Here is a 20,221-nt window from a genome sequence, read left to right on the forward strand (position 1 = left end):
TCCTGGAGATGCCTGTGGAGGCCGGGGCACGGGCTCTCCTGGAGATGGATGGAGGTACAGGTGGTTCTGAGCCCTGCTATGGGTGCCGGGAACTGAACTTGAGTCCTCTGCAGGAGCCGTCCAGACTCTTAACTTGCTGAGTCATCTCTCCAGCTCTCCTAAGACTTTTATTAACTGTTATTTTTATATCCTTTAAAAGGTTTTTTACCAATTTATTGTGCGACAGACATTATTAACGGCCCCTGTATTGGATATTTGACTGGTTTTCTCCCTCTCTCCCTCTCTCCCTCTCCCTCTCCCTCTCCCTTTCCTTCTCCCTCTCCCCCTCCCTTTCCTTCTCCCTCTCCCCCTCCCCTTCTCCCTCCCCCCCACTCCCCTTCCCTCTCTCCCTCTTCCTTCCTTCCTCTTTCTTTCTTTCTTTCTTTCTTTCTTTCTTTCTTTCTTTCTTTCTTTCTTTCTTTCTTTCCCCCTTCCTCCCCCTTCCTTCCTTCCTTCCTTCCTTCCTTCCTTCCTTCCTTCCTTTCTTTCTTTCTTTCTTTCTTTCTTTCTTTCTTTCTTTCTTTCTTTCTTTCTTTCTTAGAATTTGTGACTCAAAACATTAGCTTGAGTGCCTTGTTCTTTAGTTCTTTGTTAGCACAGTGAACGGCCTGTAGGTGTTATAAAGAGGGTTTTACTGTGTACAGCTATAGAAGCTTTGAGTTGTTCATGTTCATTGTCTGTGGGTTTAGAGCCCCAGGAGAAGTGTAGCTAAGAGTGAAGAAGACCCAAGACAGCCCTAGACTTGGGGAGACTGAAGCAGGAGGCCTGTGAGTTTGAGGTCATCCTTGGCTAGGTGGTGAATCCTAGGTCAGTCCGGTCAACCTAGTGAGACTCTGTTCCAGAAAACACAGCAATAAAACAGAAAAAGAAAGCAGGCAGGGCTGGACCATGCCTTTTATCCTAACACTCAGGAGGCAGAGACAGGATACCTCTAAGTTTAAGCCCAGCCTGGTCTACAGAGTGAGTTCCAGGACAGCCAGGCTAGACAGAGATACCCTATCTTGAAAACCAAAAGACAAACAAACAGAAAAGTATGTTTTTCTTCTTTGTGTTTGAGAATTTCATCCACGCATACAATACACTTTGACCGACTCTCGTCCAGTCCCTGGCTCTGTCTCCTTGGCCCACCCTCCAGCTGTTACCTTCCATCTCAGTACAGTTTCTTTTTAAGTCATTGAGTCCACCCAGCTCTGCCAGTATGTGCATGGGAAAGGGGTTTTATTGTTGTTTTGTTTTGAGACGTGGTCTCTTTATCTATCCCTGGCTGGCCAGGAACTCACAGAGATCCACCTGCCTCTGCCTCCCCAGTGTTGAGATTAAAGGCTTGTGCCACTGTACCCAATAGGAAAGTGTATTTTTATGTAACGGAAGTGGGAAGTGTCTATTATGGTGTAGGAGTAAAATGCAGGGAATATACACAGAGAATCAGACCTGTTTACACTGAGTCCGGCATTAACCTATTAGTACAAATTAGACTTTGAATAGGTGTGCTTCAGCTCCACCGGGGTAGTTTTTGCCATGTGTCTGCTTTGATTGGAAATGATTAACCAAATGGTGTTTATTGCCTCATCGCTTAAGAGATCTAAAAATAGTTCAATTGGCTAGTCTGGCAGAACAGGTGTCAGATGTTAGCCAGATTCCTTTTTGTAAGGACAGACATTGTCTCATTTTGGGGCCGGTTTGCTTTGTGGCCCAGGCTGGTCTTGAAAGGGGTTCTAAGACTTTTCTTCTCTTCCCCATTGTCGGGATTGCACGTGCGCTACCACACCCAGTGGCCCTTGTTCCGGTGAGCTTCTGTAAAGGTTTATGGAGCAGATAACTTATTATATAATACATTTATAGCTTTGCTTTCTATCTAGTGTTTTACCCTCCCATGAACCAATTTACCTTTTAACTGACCAGCTGGGGTGTAAGTCAGGAATACAACATGCTTCCCAGCTTGTCTCTGAGATTCTAAATTCAGTCTCCAGGACACAGTGAAGCTAAGTACCCGAGTAAAGCCCTGAGCTGGCTTGTGAGTCACCAAGCCAGCAGAGTGAGAGGATCCCCATGGCAGAGCCTAGGGATGCTCACAACAGCAAGTGCAGCGGTGAGGCAGCGGGCAGTGTGCTCCTTTGTATTGTGATGCCACCGGAAGACATGTTTTGAAGGGCATGCTGACTTAGTAAGGAGTGAGGCTTCTCACCTGATGCTAGTGTGATAGGATGCTCTAAAGCCACCTTGTAAACTCTGAGACCTGCATTTCCAGCCTTTTTTCTCTGCCATTTTTGGGAATGGAATCCAGGTCGTCACACTTGCTATGCAGGTCCATCCCACTAAGTGATGCCCCAGCCCCCGGAGTATCCTTTTCTTCTTCTCCATTTCCTCATATTTTCCTCAGTCTTTCCTCTTTACTTACCACTTTTTCCTTTATCCTTCCTTTTAAATTTGGGAGAAGGGGACAACAAAATTTTAAAGTCAGGAAATAGTATTGCTGGTCTTTCATTTCTGGGCTTTTCATAGTGGGTACACTGAGTAGGCGGCTTGAGTCCAGTGGCTGCACACTCATGTACATGTGGGCAGTGCTGATTGGACATGGGCCGTAGGAAAGTTCGGAGGGAGATAAGATGGGGGAGGTGGAGAGGGCATGATGGATTGGATATGACCGGTGTACACGGTGTACACTGTGTACATTTATGACAAGTTCAAGCTACATAAATGGCTCCACTCTTGCTCTTGCCGAGGACCCAAGTTCAATTCCCAGCACCTAGAGGGTGGTTTATAACCGAGGGTAACTCCAGGGGGTCTGATGTCCTTTTCTGACCTCCAGAGGGCACCGAGCATGAGCATGGTGCACGTATATACATGCAGGGACCACACACACATAAAATATAAAATGAATAAATCTAATTTTAAAAGTGTATAATTAAAAAATTGTGATATTTTCAAAGAATGAAAAGTGTTATATATTTTAAAGAAAATTCCAAAACAAAAAATTATATCTGTATGGAACATGTGTAGACTTTTTCTTACAAAGAATACAGTAAGAAATGATTGGTGCACAGTTTATATTGGTTGAATTTGTCTCACCAGCCATTTAGAGACATTTCAGGTATCCAGAAGACCCGCCATTGTACCTAGCAGACTTCAGTACCTGTGGGTTTTGGTATTTCTGAGAAGCTCAGAATCCAGTCCCCTTGGAACACTGTCTGCTACCCACCCAGGGTTCATCTCTTTCTCAGTCTTGTGACTTAGTCCCTCCATCTTGTTTCTTTGTCCTGACTCTTCAGATGTCTGAGTGAGTGCTTCTTCTAACATGCTGCTGAGGTCATGACTATACTTGCAAAAGACCAACTGCCTGGGGTTGCCTCTGACAGCCACGTGACCCTGGAGATTAATTGTTCTAAGCCTCAATTAAGTAAAAGGCCCCGTCTGCTTCGAGATGGTATCTTCTACATATGACAGGGAGCTGCTCCCAAGAAATCTTAACAATATACCCTCGTAACCAAGACCCGAACAATGAAAATACCAGTAGACATTTCAGGGTGGGGTTAACGTCACAAGCTGCCCCCACCCCCAGATAAGGAGTGATAGGCAATCAATGGCTGCTAAGAAAGGGGAGTCTCCTTCAAGGATGACCCCTCCATCGATATTCATTTTATGAAATTCTCAAAAAGAAGAAAAAGGCACAGTAGCAATGAATGGGGGCTGCTGTGTCAGAGTCATGTAAGGAGTTAAGTGAGACAGTGCAGGTGACCATGGCTTCTAGAGTCGGAAAGGACTGATGTGGGGCCAGGCTGGTGTGTTCAGGTGACTGGGATGCAAGCTGGGCTTTCCCGGGGTCCCTCTTCACCCTCATTCCAAGAAGTCCTTCATCTTCCTCTGGGTTAGTCTTTCAGGGTTGTTCTATCACTTGCCCTGAGGAAGAGCAGAGGGAGGTCAGAGGCCTTTGAGATGCTCTGCTCGCATTGATTGACAGCTTGACTAGCATAGCGTTGTTTGCAGCGTTCCTTCAGGATTGTGGATGTATGTGAACATGGCGTCTTCTGGCCTTGAGTATCTGTTAGGAAATGGGACGATTCACCCTCTCTCCCTCCCTTTTTTACACAGGTTTTGCCCTGAGGCCCAGGTTGGCAGGGACTCTTCTCTTCTCCCCAGCCTCTGGACTGTGGCTGTACACAGCTAGGAGCTATTCAGGGCTTTTGTCCTCAATGGGGAACCCACTTTTTTCCTCTCAGAAAACTGTTGGGAATCACCTCTTTGTCACTCTTGGTCTGAAAATTTGCAACATTGTCTTGTGAGTTTATATTAAATAAGAATTGATTGATACATAGCAACCATACCTATTTTGGGGATACCATGTAATATTTTGTCCTGGTTAAAGATCAGGTTAAGGTAACTGGCTTACTAATTGCTCAAACCTGTATTTTTTTATTTACACTTAGGAACATTCAAAATCCTTTCTCTGAGCTGGGAGCATAGCTTGGTGGTAAATTGCTTGCCTATCTTGTGTGAGGTCCCAGGTTCAGCTATCCTCACCCTCTCTGTATTTTAAAGCATGATTGTTGTTAACTGTAGTTATACTGTTCCAGGTAGGGTATCAGGGCTTACTCCTCTGCCAGCTGTATCCCTGAGCCTCAATTGTGGTAGATGGTTTTGGTTTGTTTGTTTGTTTGTTTGTCTTTTCTCCATTTGGCAGCTCAGACAACCCTTCAACCTGTGAATTCTTTCCTGGGTACCTTGTATATAATTTTATTGTTAACTTTGCTTGTGTCTGCTAACTCCCTGGCAACAGAATTTTTCTGGTTTTGTGTACCTGACATGGCCAGCTTTTCATCTGTGTCCCTTCTTGTCATCTTGCCCTGCTCTAGTTGTTTTGTCCCCCCACCCCCACCCCTGCCCCCCCCGTTCATCCTCTCTCCCTCTGCTAAGACAGACCCCTTGCCTCTTGCACAGGCTACTCTCAAAAGTCTGGCCTCAACTTTATTTTCTAATACTGCCATTAATTATTTTTTTATTAATTATTTTTTAAAAATCTAATGATGTCATTTTCTTTCTTATAGTTTTTTAAAGTACCATACTTGATTTGATGGGTGGTATTTTACTTTGAGGTAACTGTTTTTTTTTTAAAGTTCATTTATTTTTCAGAAGAGTGTGTGTGTGTGAGTGTGTGTGTGTGTGTGTGTGTGTGCGCGTTGCTGGGTATCAGACCTTGGACTTCATACATGTTAAACACATGCTCTACCATTCTCACCCTACCCTGCTTTCTTTAATTAATATTTTAATAAAATAAATATTATATTATACATAAACATATACATATTATATAACATGTGTATATTATACAATATAATACATTACAATATATTATACAAATATATGTTATATACTATATATATATATTTTTGTTTTGTTTTTTTGTTTTTGTTTTTTGAGACAGGGTTTCTCTGTATAACCCTGGCTGTCCTGGAACTCACTCTGTAGACCAGGCTGGCCTCAAACTCAGAAATCCGCCTGCCTCTGCCTCCCAAGTGCTGGGATTAAAGGCGTGTGCCACCACCACTTGGCTATATTTTTTTTCAAGACAGGGTTTCTGTGAAGCCCTGGCTGCCCTGGAACTTGCCCTGTAGACTAGACTGGCCTTGAACTCAGAGATCCACCTGCTTCTCTCTCCCAAGTGTTGAGATTAGAGGTGTATGCCATCACATCTGGCTTGTGTTGCTTCTTTGATTTGAACTTTGCCACATTTGAACTTTGCTAAATATCTAATTATTTAGGAATGGAAGGAATGATTGAATTCAGAAATTCTGTGTATAGAACTTTTGGTTTGAGTCCCAGTATAGGGTGATCCCTGAGGACCATCTGGGGAGCCCTTAGCCTCAGGGCCCAGGCCTTTTTTCTTGAGCTGGTCAGGTTTCTCAGAGGGTCCTAGGATTCAGAAGTCCAGCTGCCAGCTTTCTGGGAGCTGAGTGGGGGCTGCATCATCAGGATGCCGTTTTCACTCAGTGTTTAAAGTATCAGGAAACAGGGATGCTGAAGATGCACCCTTGTTCACAGGGCTTTGCTTATTCCTCTGTCCTGCATTATTGAGATACTCGATCATGCACACTGTTAGCTGACCAGGTACGCTTCGGCTCAGCAGTGGTGGTCTGCTAGCAAGGTTGTCCATACTTCTTTTTATAGTATTTGTTACTTTCTGATGTTATAGAATGCTGGTTGTTTTTTGTTTTTTCAACTTTACAGAAACCTGACCATATCTGGGCAAAGGAAATCTTAATTGAGAAATACCTCCACAAGATTACCCTGTATGCAAGTCTGTGTGCATTTTCTTGATTAATTATTGATATGGGAGGGCCCAGCCCTTGGTGGGTGGTGCCAGCCCTGATCAGATGATTCTGGGGTATATAAAAAAGCAGGCCAAGCAAGCCTGTAAGCAGAGTTTCTCCATGGTCTCTTGCTTCAGTTTCTGCTGCCAGGTTTCTGCCTTGGGTTCCTGCCCTGATCTCTCCTGATGGTGGACAGTGATCAGAACATTAGGACATGTAAGCTGAAATAATCTTTTCTCCCCATGTTGCTTTTGGTTATGGTCTTTGTCAAAGCAATGGAAACCTAACCAGGACATGCAGTGTGCAAGATCTAAGCCCCTCACTGGAGGGGAAGCCCTATAAGGAAGAATTTATATTGTTAACTAACTCCTATAGGCATGTATTTTGTGTGTGTGTGTGTGTGTGTGTGTGTGTGTGTGTGTGTGTGTGTGTGTGTGTAGATGCATGCACCTATGGATATGCACAGAGACCAACTCCTATAGGGATGGACTTAGTATGTGTGTGTGTGTCTGTGTGTGTGTGTAGGTCCATATACCTATGCATGTGCAGAGACCAGAAGAGAATATTCCTTATCCTCCTCTGCCACTCTGCTTATTCCTTTGAGGCTGGATCTCTTGAACATTATTCCCATTGTCTCGGCTAGATTGGAAGCCAGCAAGCCCCAGCAGTCATCCTGTTTCTACATCCTTTAGTGCTGGGACCATGTGCATGAGGGACACTTTCATGGAGTACATGGGGCTTTTAGCTCTCTTCAGGTTTGAGTACACATTATGTTTAAGTATAATGCAATCATATAACTCAGTGATATTAGAATATCATTTTGGGGGGTGGAGGGGACAGTCTCATTATGTAGCTCTGGCTTTCCTGGAACTCACTATATACATAAGAGTAGCCTCAAACTCACAGTGATTATCCACTTGCCTCTGCCTTCTAAGTCCTGAGAGAAAAAGGTATGCACCACCATGCCCTGTGATCTCCAATCTTTGGATATCATGACCATGGTTCAGTGTTTATTACTTGATGTTGGGATCAAACCCAGGGCCTCATGTGCGCTAAGTATGTACTCTACCAATGAACTTCCCAGCCCTTTCTTGTGTGTGTGTGTGTGTGTGTGTGTGTGTGTGTACAGGCACACAAGCATGCATACATGTCCACACAGATGCCCAAATACCACACTGCACATGCAAAGAGGTCAGAAGTCAGAGAACTCGTGGGAGTTAATTCTCTCCTTCTACCCTGTGGGATCATTGCTCTCAGGTTGGAGGGGTGTGTTTGAAAACCCCTATCCATCTATTCTCTTGATTTTCTTTATTCTGCTTGAAATAATGGTACTTAGTAAAATAAATAAACAAATAAAAAATTCTCCCTCTTACTTCGTAGCATAGTTTGGTCAAGAAACCTGTCTTGGTAAGGCAGATATATGTGGATTTGCTGTTTTATCTTGGTAGGGCAGATGTATGTGGATTTGCTGTTTTATGGTGATGGGTGCTGTCTACGTGGACAGCCAGCAACAGCTGCACAGTGCAGAACCTGAAGGGAGCCAAAGAAAGAGAGAGGCTCGTAGGCAGAGAGAGGTCATCTAGTTGGTGGGGATCAAGAGTTTTGACTAGAATTTTAGGCAGATGATATTTAGGAAAAAAAAAGATTCCAGGCATTTTTGAGAATCTGTTTTTGAGAGGCATGTGACTTTCTGGAATCCTGGGCTTTGAGCCAGGGGTCTGGCTTTGTGGAATTTACCCAGTTGAATTCAAAACAAAACAAACAAAAAACAAAACCAAAAGTAAAGTTTAGCTGATAACCCCTCAGAGTGAGACCCCTCTGCTCACTGCCTCTCAGGGACGGGTCTCTATGCTTCTGTGTTCAGAAGTGCTTCTAGATTCTGGGTGGTGGTGTGCTTGACACCAAGTCCCAAGAGTGGCTATTTTGAAAGTGAGTATGTGCTGGAAACTTTGGGAAGCTCAGGGCTTTACCAAGGTAATGCTTTTTTTTTTCTCAATTGACTATTATTGCAAGATAGCATTTTGGAGTTTTCTTACAGAGGTCTGGGGTGTTTATCTAAGTGCCTCAGACTTCATTCATCTGTGCTTGAGGCCATACCATCATCTTCCTAAGCACAAGATGGATCCTGGGTACTGTCATGTAGGATCCACCAGAGAAGACTGCTCCGATGTGGGTTTAGGCCAAGAGAAAGTCTTTCTTAGCTGGTGGAAAACTGTATCTCAGGAAGAACTTTAAACACAAAAGCCATGTCTGGGTAGACATACTTCAATTAATAAGAACAGTTAGCCAGAAGCAGAACTACAGAAGCTAAAAAGCAGGTTAGGGATTTTCCCATAATTACCAACTTCGATGGATTAGATCTTCGTTTTCCTTTATGTCCTGGAGGGCCCTGTTTTATTTACTGTCTTTCATTCACATTCACACTTTTACACACTTTCCTACCACCGAGGATGTGGGGAAAATGTCATAGGAAGTTGACAGAAGTTGTATTCATGTCCGCTTTAGTCTCAGAAAAAAAAAGTGACTTTTGCTAGTGTTTAATGGAGGTATTAATGGTCTCACTTATATAACACAGATTGAAAACCTGTCTGGGATATGGATGTTCAGACACTTCTTGCTGGGTCCCTAGTTACATTACAGCACATTAAGTAGTACCTACACGCATAAGTTCTGAAGGGGCCTCTGCCACTCAGCTGATTGAGATCCTTCTCATTCAGAGCTGGAGACACTTGGAAGTATAAGCATGTCACCTTGAAGGGAGTGGAAACATGTCTTATTTTAAATATAAAGAAACTGCCATGCACCTGGGTACTGTGGCTTCCACCCATTATTGTGGCTACTTGGAAGCTGAAGCAGGAGGACTGCTTGAGATCAAGACTTTTAAGGCCAGCCTAGGTAATATAGCAAGTCTATTTCTCTTAAATGTGAGAGGCTATAGGTTGGGAAGGATGGAGAAAGGAAATGAGGCCTGAGGCTAATGGGATTCCTGTGTGATGGAACCTTGCCTGGCAGGAGCAGGGCCCTGGGTTCTGCAGAACCAACCAAACAACAGAGACATTTCACCTGCTGAAGTGCTTGCTTGGCCTTGAGTTGACAGCAGAGGTTTAGAAAGTGGCTTCATGGAAGATGAGTTGAAAAGAAACAGCTGTGTAGTGACAGATGTATGGTGTGCATCATGATGGCTCAGCCTGTGTGAACCACAAGCCCAGCAGCAGTGTGTACCGTGTCACGATGGCTCAGCCTGTGTGAACCACAAGCCCAGCAGCAGTGTGCACCGTGTCATGATGGCTCAGCCTGTGTGAACCACAAGCCCAGCAGCAGTGTGCACTGTGTCATGATGGCTCAGCCTGTGTGAACCACAAGCCCAGCAGCAGTACCAAATGATTATTAATGATGCAGACAGATTCTTGTCATCTAGTGATGTTGGAGTCACTAATGGGTTAATTCTTGACTCATGGGCTTGTGTTGATGCTGGTTTAAACAAACCAACCATGCTACAGTTGTATGAAATCACACATGTACTGCCGGGCAGTGGAAGATATTTGATGACAATGACTAAGGACCATTATTAGGATTTTGCATTTACTGTACTTTGTGTGGTTAGAGTTTGCTCTTCTTACCTACTTGAGGGAAAATTTTATTCCGCCAGAAAGATGGCTTAGCAGGTGAAGGTTCTTGCTGCCGAGCTTGAGGACTTGAGTATTAGCCATGGGACTCGTGGGGAGAGGAGAACTGACTTCTGTGAGTTGACCTCTGATCTTCACACGTGCACACTAAGTTCAAGCCCAGGAATTTAAGACCAGTACAGACACACAGACACACACACACACAGAGACACACACACACACGGACACATAGACACACACAGACACACACACAGACACACACACACACAGAAGCACACACATATTCACATACACAGGCATACACACAGGCACACACATATTCATGTATATATTCTCTCTCTCTCTCTCTCTCTACACACACACACCCACACACTGTTTCCTTCTTTCCTCCCTCCCTCCCTCCCTCCCTCCCTCCCTCCCTCTCTCTCTCTCTCTCTCCCTTTCTTTCTTTCCTTCCTTCCTTCCTTCCTTCCTTCCTTCCTTCCTTCCTTCTTTCTTTCTTTCTTTCTTTCTTTCTTTCTTTCTTTCTTTCTTTCTTTCTTTCTTTCTCTCTTTTTGAGGAGGTCACCATATAGCCCTGTATGGCATGGAATTCACTATGTAAGTAAATTCTTCTGTCTCTGCCTTCCTAGTGATTTGAAAATTACATTGGTATAGTCTGATTTCTTCTTTTCCTTTTTCCCCCTTTTCTGTCTTGCTTCCTCTCTTTATCTTGAAGAAACGTGTTGTTTCCTATAATTTAAAGACAGGAAATCAAGATGGTAATGCACGCCTTTAATCCCAGCACTTGGGAGGAAGAGGCATGGGGGGTGGATATCTCTTGAGTTTGAAGCCAGTCGGGTCTACATAGTGAGTTCCAGGACAGCCAGGGCTGTATAATGAGACCCTGTCTCAAACAAAACAATCCCCCAAAACCCAAACAAACAAACAAACAAACAGTCAACCATCCAACCAAGTAAGTAAACAAAAAACCAAAAGATAGGAACTCGATACCACAAGGACACAAGTCAGAAGTTCTGTTTGCAGGGAACCTTTGTTCTGGAATCAAATGGCAAGCCAGGTCTGATGTCAAGCTTTAGAGTTAACTCTCCTTACCTGACTTCCCTGCTGGACCTTCTCTGCTGTCCCACCCTACTGTGGTATCTCTTATTCTGTTCTATTGGTTTCCATGAACATCATGCATGTCAGGCAGATGCTCTGCCACTGAGCCACAGCCTAGTCTAGTATGAATATTCATTGCGGCCCTTCCGTGTGCTGCATCTGCCTGCTGGCAATGCACAGGAGTTATATAAAGATGAATTGAAATGATTCTTCCTGATTGTGCAGCATAATGGGGAAGATAAAGCCAACAGATAAGAGGTATGCGGGATTCTGTCACAGAACAGACAGTCACTCTCTACCTTTAAGCAGATTGAAGTGACGCACTCTGAAGATGAAACATATGATAATGTTATGCAAGATGGAGGGATGGTATCAGAAAACTCACCTGCCCTTTGTTGCATACCAGCTATGGCTTCTGTCTCCAGCCGTATACCTCTGGCTGTTGCAACAGATGTGGAGGTGAGTGGGTCAGAGGAGCTTTAAGTGGGTTGGAGATGCTGGATGAGTACATGTATCCAGGATGCAGGTTCACTATGTCACGATGGTCCAGAGAGAATCTGTAGGGATGCCCGTGGCTCCTTTCTCTCTCTCTCTCTTTCTTTCCTTCTTTCTTTCTTTCTTTCTTTCTTTCTTTCTTTCTTTCTTTCTTTCTTTCTTTCTCTTTCTCCCTCCCTCCCTCCCTCCCTCCCTCTCTCTCTCTCTCTCTCTCTCTCTTTCTTTTCTTCTTCTTTTTTTTTTTTTTCAAGACAGGGTTTCTCTGTGTAGCCCTGGCTGTCCTGGAACTCACTCTGTAGACCAGGCTGGCCTCGAACTCAGAAATCCACCTGCCTCTGCCTCCCAAGTGCTGGGATTAAAGGCGTGCGCCACCACTGCCCGGCCTCCTTTCTACAGGGATTGTTGCTTAGAACACTTGGAATTGTTCAGTGAAAGAAGCAAAGGTGGGTGGGGAGGCTGGGCATGGTGGAGCCACCTGACATCCCAACATTAGGGAGGCTAAGGCCAGAGGATTTCAAGTTCAAGACCAGCTACAGTATGCACCCTAATATTGAATACGTACCCAACCCTTTCTGTAGTTTCTGAAGGTGACCTGGTACAGGAAAAGTTTCCAGGCTTCAACTCTTCTCCCCCCTTTCAGTGTAAGGAGCAGTGATGCTCAAGTATACATTTAAAAGTTTTGTTGACCCATCGAGCTGCAGAGATAGCTCAGTAGTTAAGAGCACTTGCAACTCTTGCAGGGGACCCAGGTTCAATTCCCAGGACCCATGTGGCTGTTCACAACTGTTTGTAACTCCAGTTCCAGATTTGATGCCTTCTTCTGGCCTCCCCAGGCACTGTACACATGGTGCACGTATACACATTCAGGCAAACACATGTATGTACATGTAAATAAATTGAAGTTTTTTCGTTGCTGTTGTTAACAGGGGTCCAGTCTTACAGTTGGTAAGTTTGCTGGCTTTGCCTTTGTGTTTGTCCCAAACCTGGCCACCTCTTCCTGTCCCCATTGCCAGCACCCGTATTTTCATAAACCACCTCTTGCCTGGATGATGGCAACAGCTTTCCTGATGCCCCACTGCCTCTGACCCTATGCCCTTTCCCTCAGGTCTCACCACGAGATACTTTAGAACTGTCGATCAGATTGTGTAGCTCCTGCCCAGAATCTTCCTATGGGAAGCCCAGAAGCTTCCTTTAGCTGTCTGTCCCACACAGAGGCAATGCCAGAAGGCCTGAGGTAATCTCTGAGCTAAGCTGACTTCTCTGCCACGCAGATAAGCATCTTCCTCAGGACCTCAGGGCCTTTGCAGTTGCCCTTTTACAGCTCAGAAAGTTCTGCCTTTACAAGTCCTTGTAACTTCATGTGCAGATGTCTTCATGTGCTCTCTTTAAACGTACCCTCTTAGAGGGACCTTCCTTGTCTCCCACTCTGACCCACCACTGGTTAAATCATGGTGTCCCACTTTATTATTTTTCAAAATTTTATCCTGTTCCCTACATATACTAGGATGTTCTGCTCTGGGGTAGAGCTTCCTGCTTCTGTTACGTCTATAGTCTAGAGTGTCTAGAACAGATCCAGGAATATAGTAAGGGGTCAGGAACTTATGTGTAGAAGGGACAGACACTGTGTCCTTTGCTCTTCTGCAAGGACTCTTATTTGGGGCTGGAGGGGGACAATAAGGTCCTTTTGGGTAAGACATTTGTCAGAAGAGTCATTGACATCAGGGTGCAGACAGAGAGACAGCAACATAGTGTAGGCTCTGAGGAGTGTTCAGGCCACTAGGCAGGGGTTATGCTCCCTTCTTAGAGATCTCTAAGGAAGAGGAGAGGTTTCACATAGTCAGGGTGTGTCTAAGTACTGAGTGGCAGAAGGAAGGAAGGAATTCTGGGAAGGAATCTGCCACTCTGAGGATAGGGTTCACATGTAGTTAATATGCATCCATGATTTCTTGGGGATATAAGATGGTACCAATCACTCATTCTCCTGGAATCCAGGCACCTGGTGAGTCGGTTACAGACTCATCTATGAGGATGGCTATAGAGACAGCCACAGGTGGGCGTAACTGGAGCAGCATCTAGTCTGGGATTCTGAATCTCTGCTGATGGTTGATGTGCACAGGGATGGAACCTGGTTGGTTGCACCTTCCAGCTGCTCCCCTGGTGTTTTCTCACTTAGTGCTTTCTCGCCTCTGGGTGTGGGCTGTCTGCGGTGTGCCTGATGGCATCAGCGGTGGAGTGGGGGTGGAATAGGAGTGAGGCTTGTTGGGATCTGAACAGATGAGGATAGGGGCATTTCTTTCATTTTGGCGAGCAATGGTTAGAACTCCATTTTTGTAAGAAATGTCATTTATAAAAAAAGGTAACTATGAAACTTAAAAAAAAATCTCTTGAGTACTCTCAAAATAACACAAGGAAAGAGCAAGGGCAGAGAGGCCGCCGAGCTGTGAGGAAGAGGCAGAGAAGCACATCTGAGACCGTGACATAACTGTTCAATTAGAGTTAAGATCAGTTTTCTTTTATGAGAGTTATTTTGTGCGCGACGGGGAGAGGACGCCTGCCACAGCACCTGCGGAGGTCAGAGGACAGTCTTCAGGGGTGTGTTCTCTGCTTCTATGTCAGTGAATTAGCATCTCTGGCTTCTGCTCCCCAAGGTGTGTGTTCCAGGCCTCTGAGCTTCCTGTGGATTCTCCTGTCCCCACCTCCCATCTTTCCACAGGAGTGCTGGGACTGCAGCTGCATGCTCCCTCCCACACGCCACTTTTTACAGGAGTCTCTGGAACTAAACTCTGTCTTCTGGCTTGCACTCCCGTGCTTTTGCCCACGATCAACGCCTCTGCTTATACAGCCGAACGTTTAAGTGCGTGTGTGTGCGCTTACTCATGTGCTGTAGTTTGTTCTCTGCAGATGCTGAGCTTTTCCTAGTATCATGTGGAGGAGCTGGAAGCAGGAAGATCATGAGTTTAAGGCTAGCCTGGGCTACTGGAGACTGTCTCAAATATAAGACTGGAAACCCACACAAACCAAAGGGATACTGTGATGAATATTTCACATAGTGTCTTTCTGTGGTTGTTAGGTTTTCCTTGCTTTTTGATTCACCTTGGAGTCAGTCTGGCCCCAGGTTGGCTTCAAAATTACTATGTAGCCCAGGATGGCCTGAATTCTTGATCCTTCTGCCTCTACCTCCCCTGTGTGGGGATCACAGTCAGATGCTAATACATCTGGCTTTGTTAGGGAAGCTTTTTTGTTTGTTTGTTAGTTTGTTTTTGTTTTTGTTTTTCAAGACAGGGTTTCTCTGTATAGCCCTATAGCCCTGGCTGTCCTGGAACTCTGTAGACCAGGCTGGCCTCGAACTCAGAGATCCGTCTGCCTCTGCCTCCCAAGTGCTGGGATTAAAGATGTGTGCCACCACTGCCCGCCTAGGGGAGCTTTCAAAATACATTTTTAGATTTATTTTTGTTCATCTGTGTGCCTGTGAATGAATGCCGCGTGCTTGTTGGTACACCCATGTTGGCCAGAAGAGGGCACTGGATCTCCTGGAGCTAGAGTTAAAAGTAGCTGTTAGCCACCCAAGGTAAGTGTTTTCATCTGCTGAGCCATTTATCCAGCCTGTGAGGGAGCTTTTAAAGCCACTTTGCTTAGGTATGTGATAGGAATAATGATGACTTACCTTCAAGTAAAATATCAAGACCCCATGGCTGTGTGAATGCTGCTTTGGTTGGGTCTGACTCTTTAACGTGATGTTATTACTAAAGTAAAGGGATACAGGTTTAGGGCTGGAGGGGTGATTCAGGGAGTAAAATCGTGTAATCCCTGATAACATGGTTCAGTCCCCCCAAACCCACCTAAAGGTGGAAAGAGAGAACAGACTCCACAGTCCCCTGACCTCTTCACATGCATACCACAGGACCCTGGCCAGACATATCATCTGCACACACACACACACACACACACACAGAGAGAGAGATAATAATAAGTACAAAAATTTTAAAAAGCAATACAAGCATTTTTAGCTGTGCTTGGACACACTGTGTTTGGAATGGTGTGTGAAGATTGAACTGGTTTGGAAAGTCTGGGACATGGTGACAACGAGTCACCCTTGCCTGGACCTGGACTAAGATAACAGATCCCCTTGTGAGGGCTGAGGTTGAGGGAAGTATGGCCAGGAGGTCCAAGGAGGGCTGTTTATTCTGTGATGTTTCTCTGTGCTGTGACAATTCCTTGTTAAAATACTTGTTTTGTGGCTGCCTTGTAAGTGATTGGAGATATTTTTATATGGGAACGTTGAGCTGACAAGAAGATTTAATTAATATTCTGTTTTAGAAGAACTCAAACATGTAAGAGTTTGTAGCAATGGCATCTGCATGTGCTTGTGTGGTATGTGCATGTGTTCACATGTATGGGTGTACGTGCAGGCATGTGAGGAGGTGTGTGCTCACATGTATGTATGCATGTGCAGGCATGTGAGGAGGTGTGTGTTCACATGTATGGATGTATGTGCAGGCATGTGAGGAGGCATGTGTTCACATGTATGTATGCATGTGCAGGCATGTGAGGAGGCCAGATGTTGATCAGTATCTCTTTTGATCAATTTCCCCTTTATTTACTGAACCTACATCTCGTGGATTTGGCTAGCTCAACTAGTCAGCCTGCCCTGGGGATCCTAGCTCCTCTTGAGCACTGGAATTACTGGCAGGTCACCACACCCTCCTGGTCTTTCTGTGGGTGCTGGAGATCTGAACTCAGGTTCTTACGCTTGTACAGTGAACATTTCAGCCACTGGCTGACCTCATTAGCCCCAGAAGCTGCTTCTGACATGAAAACTGCACTGTCTGGTTATGTCCACGTCACTGAATTGAGATGTTCACGTCAGTTATAGGAAAGTGTTAGAACGTTTGTGTGGTTGAGATGCCGATTTTTGAGGCGTCTCCTTCCGAGCATGACTGTACCCTGGTTGTACTTGGCAAAGTTCCACGGCCTTTCAAATGCCCGCCACTGCTTCTGCCAGTGGCTCTGATTCCTCCTTGAGGTAAGCCCTGCCGTTGGAGTCACATTTTTCTCCAGTGGAGTTTGCAGCTCACCTGGCACATGGTGCCATGTGAGGTCTGGCTTTGTTTCTGCCTCCCTCTCCTTGATCTTAGTTACTACTGGCAAGGACCTGAAAGGTGAGACTCAGAGAGGGAATGGAGGGAGGAGGGAGAAAGGACAGCTCGGACATGCCAGGTCAGAGCCAGCAGGGATTCCATGGGACCGGGCAGTTTCTTCTGAAACACCGTCTTTGATTTGTGCACCAGTTTTAAAAGAAGGGCAGGCTGAAGTTCAGTTCCCGGTGCCATGTTAGGTGGCTCACAGTCGTATGTAACTCCAGCTCCTGGGGACCTGATACTTCTGCCCCACTCTCCCTGTATACAAAACTACAAAATAAAAATAAAAATTATAGGGGACAAGTGTAGTTTCACAAAAAGAAGACAGACCCATCCTCAGCTGTGGTTTCAATCCAGCCTTGGACAGTTTTTTACTAACATATTAATTATTGTACAGATGAGGTTTCATTATGATATTTCAAACATGCACATAATTGTGTTGGTCAAACTCTCCCCTTCCTAAAGATTTTTTTTGAATTTTTATGTCTGAGTATTTTACCTACATGTATGTGTGCGCACCACATGTGTGTCTGGTGTCTGAGGAGGTCAGGTCAGAAGAGTGTCATATCCCCTAGAACTGGAGTTACACACAGTTGTGAGCTGCCATGTGGGTTCTGGGAACCAAACCCAGGTCTTCCCCAAGAGCAACAATTGCTCTTAACTGAGTCATCTTTCCAGCCCTACACTCCCTCTTTAATTATAAATAAATAAATAGCAGATACACAGAAGGGCCTCTCTGAAATGGAGGCATGTAGACTCCTGCATGGTTAACTCAGAATCTGAAGCTAGTGTGAACAGTTTCGGGAGAGCACATCGAGGCACTGAGGGGAGTGGTCTGAGAGTGACAGGCATGGGTAGAGAGCAGAGCGCCTGGCATCGTGAGGTCTGCTGCCATCAGTACTGGGCGGGCAGCACTTTGGCGTGAGCAGCATATCTGGGACCCAGCTTGCTCCCTGGGAGATAAAACCTTCAGGGTTACACAGCAGGTTGATTTAGATGCTGTGAAACACTGGTGGCATCAAAGGAGAATGGCCGGCCAGATGTTATCTTCATTTTCTAGAGATGGAGGGAGGCGGTGACATGCCTGAGCCACATCCTCACAGGATCCATCCCTTACCGCCTCCAGCGCTGGGCCTTTGGGGTAACTTCTTGTGGATTTTATTTTATTGGTTTTTCAAGACATGGTTTCTCTGTGTAGCCCTGGCTGTCCTGGAACTCACTCTGTAAACCAGGCTGGCCTCGAACTCAGAAATTCATCTGCCTCTGCCTCCCAAGTGCTGGGATTAAAGGCATGCACCACTACTGGCTGGCTTATTTTATTTTTAAAAAAGAGTTATTTATTTATCATATTATGTGTGTGTGTTCTGTCTTCATATACACCAGAAGAGACAATCAAATTCTGTTACAGATGGTTGTGAGCCAGGATGTGGTTACTGGGAATTGAACTCAGGATATGTGGAAGCGTAGCCAGTGCTCTTAACCTGTGAGCCATCTCTCCAGCCCCCTCTTGTGGTTCTTATTGAGAGGAGGTTTCTGTATGTTGTCCAGACTCTGTTTGCCACCAGCCCTGGGTTCTCAGTAATGCTTGCTAACTTGTCGTCAGCACTCACCCAGCTTCTTGTGAGATGACTATGAATTATAGCACACACGCGCCTCATTGATGAGGTTCTCCATTCGTGAAAACCTGCTCCTCAACCCTGCTTGGCAAGTCTGTTAAGGTTTTGGACAGATACCATTTTATTTATAAAATCTACACCCAAGTCCTTGCACAAAGTGGGCCTTCTTCCTCCCTGGCCCTTTAGTGTGTGTTTGTAGCTCTTGTAACACGGGCTTTGAATTCTTTCTGTCCAGACCCTAAAAGCGTCTAAGCCAGTGAGGTGGGAACTTTTTGCCCTTTTCAGTGCCAGGCAGAAATCCCTCTACTGAGCTAGAATTCCAGCCTGCGTGGAGGCAGCGTCTATCTGTCCATAGGCCCTAATTCTATGATGTCTTCCCTGACATGCTTTGGGCCACCAAAATCAGCACACAGTACTTGAAAATATGAAAATTGTCTGTGCCCCGGGCTTCGTATGTTCCAGCTTTTCATGTACACTTTGCTCCTGTTCAGGGTCAATTTGTGACCAAGGCATGCAGGCAGAGTCTGGTGGCCTGCAGTCAGGGTCAGGTGGCCTGCAGGCAGGACCAGGTGCACGTGCTGTGACCTTGCTTCTGGGACTCAGCTATCTCCTTCTGTCCAATAGAAGAAAGTCTAGGGTGTTTGCCTGATTTTGAACTCTTTAAGATATTTTCAGGGGCGCTGGTGTGATGACTCAGCAGTCAAAGGCACTGGCTGCTCTTCCAGAGGATCCAGGTTCAATTCCCAGCACCCATATGTTAGCTCACAACTCTCTGTAGCTCTAGTTCCAGGGAATCTGATACCCCCATACCAATGCATATAAAATAAAGTTAAATAAAAAAATAAATAAGTAAATTAAATCATTTTTTTTTAAAAAAAGATATTTTCATGTATATAACAGGCTATTATTGCACGTTTCAAGTGTGTATATTGGCCACCTTGTCACCAAGCTCACTTTCTTGTTAAATGTGCATTCACAAGGGGAAACTGAGGACACGAGTTTTCTCTTTGATGAAGAGTCCTTGGCTACATGCCAGGCCAATAAAGTGAAAGATCCAGAACGAATTCCTGTGTTCTTGTTCTCTGCGGCCTTCCTGGCGTATTAAACTGGCAGCCAGTTTTTGTTTTTATTTTCTTCTTAATTAGTCATGCTACTGAAAGCAGGCATGCAGCCGCGATCTGCTGAGGGTGTGGAAGGGTGCTCCTGGCTTAGTGATCGGAGAGAAGTGGTTGCTGTATGTGCCAGCCTTCCCTGGGATGACACGGGGGGTGGGGGAGGGTAGCCCTCTCCTGGATGTTTCCAAAACCAAGCTAGAAACAGTTACCTAGGGCTTTGGTGGCATCTGTGTCTAAGTTTGGTGGCTTGGTTACTGCTTTGGGGAGGGGATGCCCCGAGCCTGCCCACACAGGCTGAGCTGTCTCTCCTCCCTCACTTCCCACGTGCTTCACTGAAGAGCAAGTGGGAGGAAGCGTTTATTTGGGTGTAATGGGAATTGGAAGCATCAGGGTCACTGTTTTCTTAGGCAGTGGGTACAATGGGAATGTTTATACAGCAACATTGTAGCTGGAAACCTTGAGTAACCATTTCAGACAGTGGACCGTAGAGCCAGTCCCAAGTAACAGGATCTTCCCTGAAACTTGGGTTGGTGAAGCCCATTATGGCCACTGTTCCCCAGGACTGGCCTCATCCAGATTTGTGTGCAACCCAGTCCTTCATTCCAGGTAGCTATGTCTTACTCTCCAGAGGGACATAGAACTTGCAGAGCTCACCTGCCAGGGGAGTGAAAGCCAGCATTCTGTGTCTGTTATGATCAATACTCTCTTGGCCACTGTCAGAGTGCTAATGTGCTCCTGTAGTAAGAAAAATGATGTAACCCCGCAGAAGGTGGCAGTCACCGCTGT

At 45.4% G+C, this 20,221-nt stretch overlaps 1 protein-coding gene across 3 annotated transcripts in view; it reads left to right on the forward strand.

Moving 5' to 3' along the window:
- The window catches only part of Vgll4 (vestigial like family member 4), a 115,523-nt gene that overhangs the window by 22,326 nt on the left and 72,976 nt on the right, over window positions 1-20,221 (forward strand). Inside the window, exon 1 of one of the 3 annotated variants that reach the window (XM_028753591.1) lies at window positions 6,463-6,560. The exons of the other annotated variants lie outside the window; for them this stretch is intronic. Coding sequence (XP_028609424.1) covers window positions 6,530-6,560 — 31 coding nt within the window. The 5' untranslated portion in view covers window positions 6,463-6,529. Of the gene's footprint in view, window positions 1-6,462; window positions 6,561-20,221 lie in introns of those variants that run through there. 3 annotated transcript variants of the gene reach the window in all.

This window comes from Grammomys surdaster, unplaced genomic scaffold (genome assembly GCF_004785775.1).
Source record: "Grammomys surdaster isolate TR1022 unplaced genomic scaffold, NIH_TR_1.0 125950, whole genome shotgun sequence".
Classification (NCBI taxonomy): Eukaryota; Metazoa; Chordata; class Mammalia; order Rodentia; family Muridae; genus Grammomys; species Grammomys surdaster.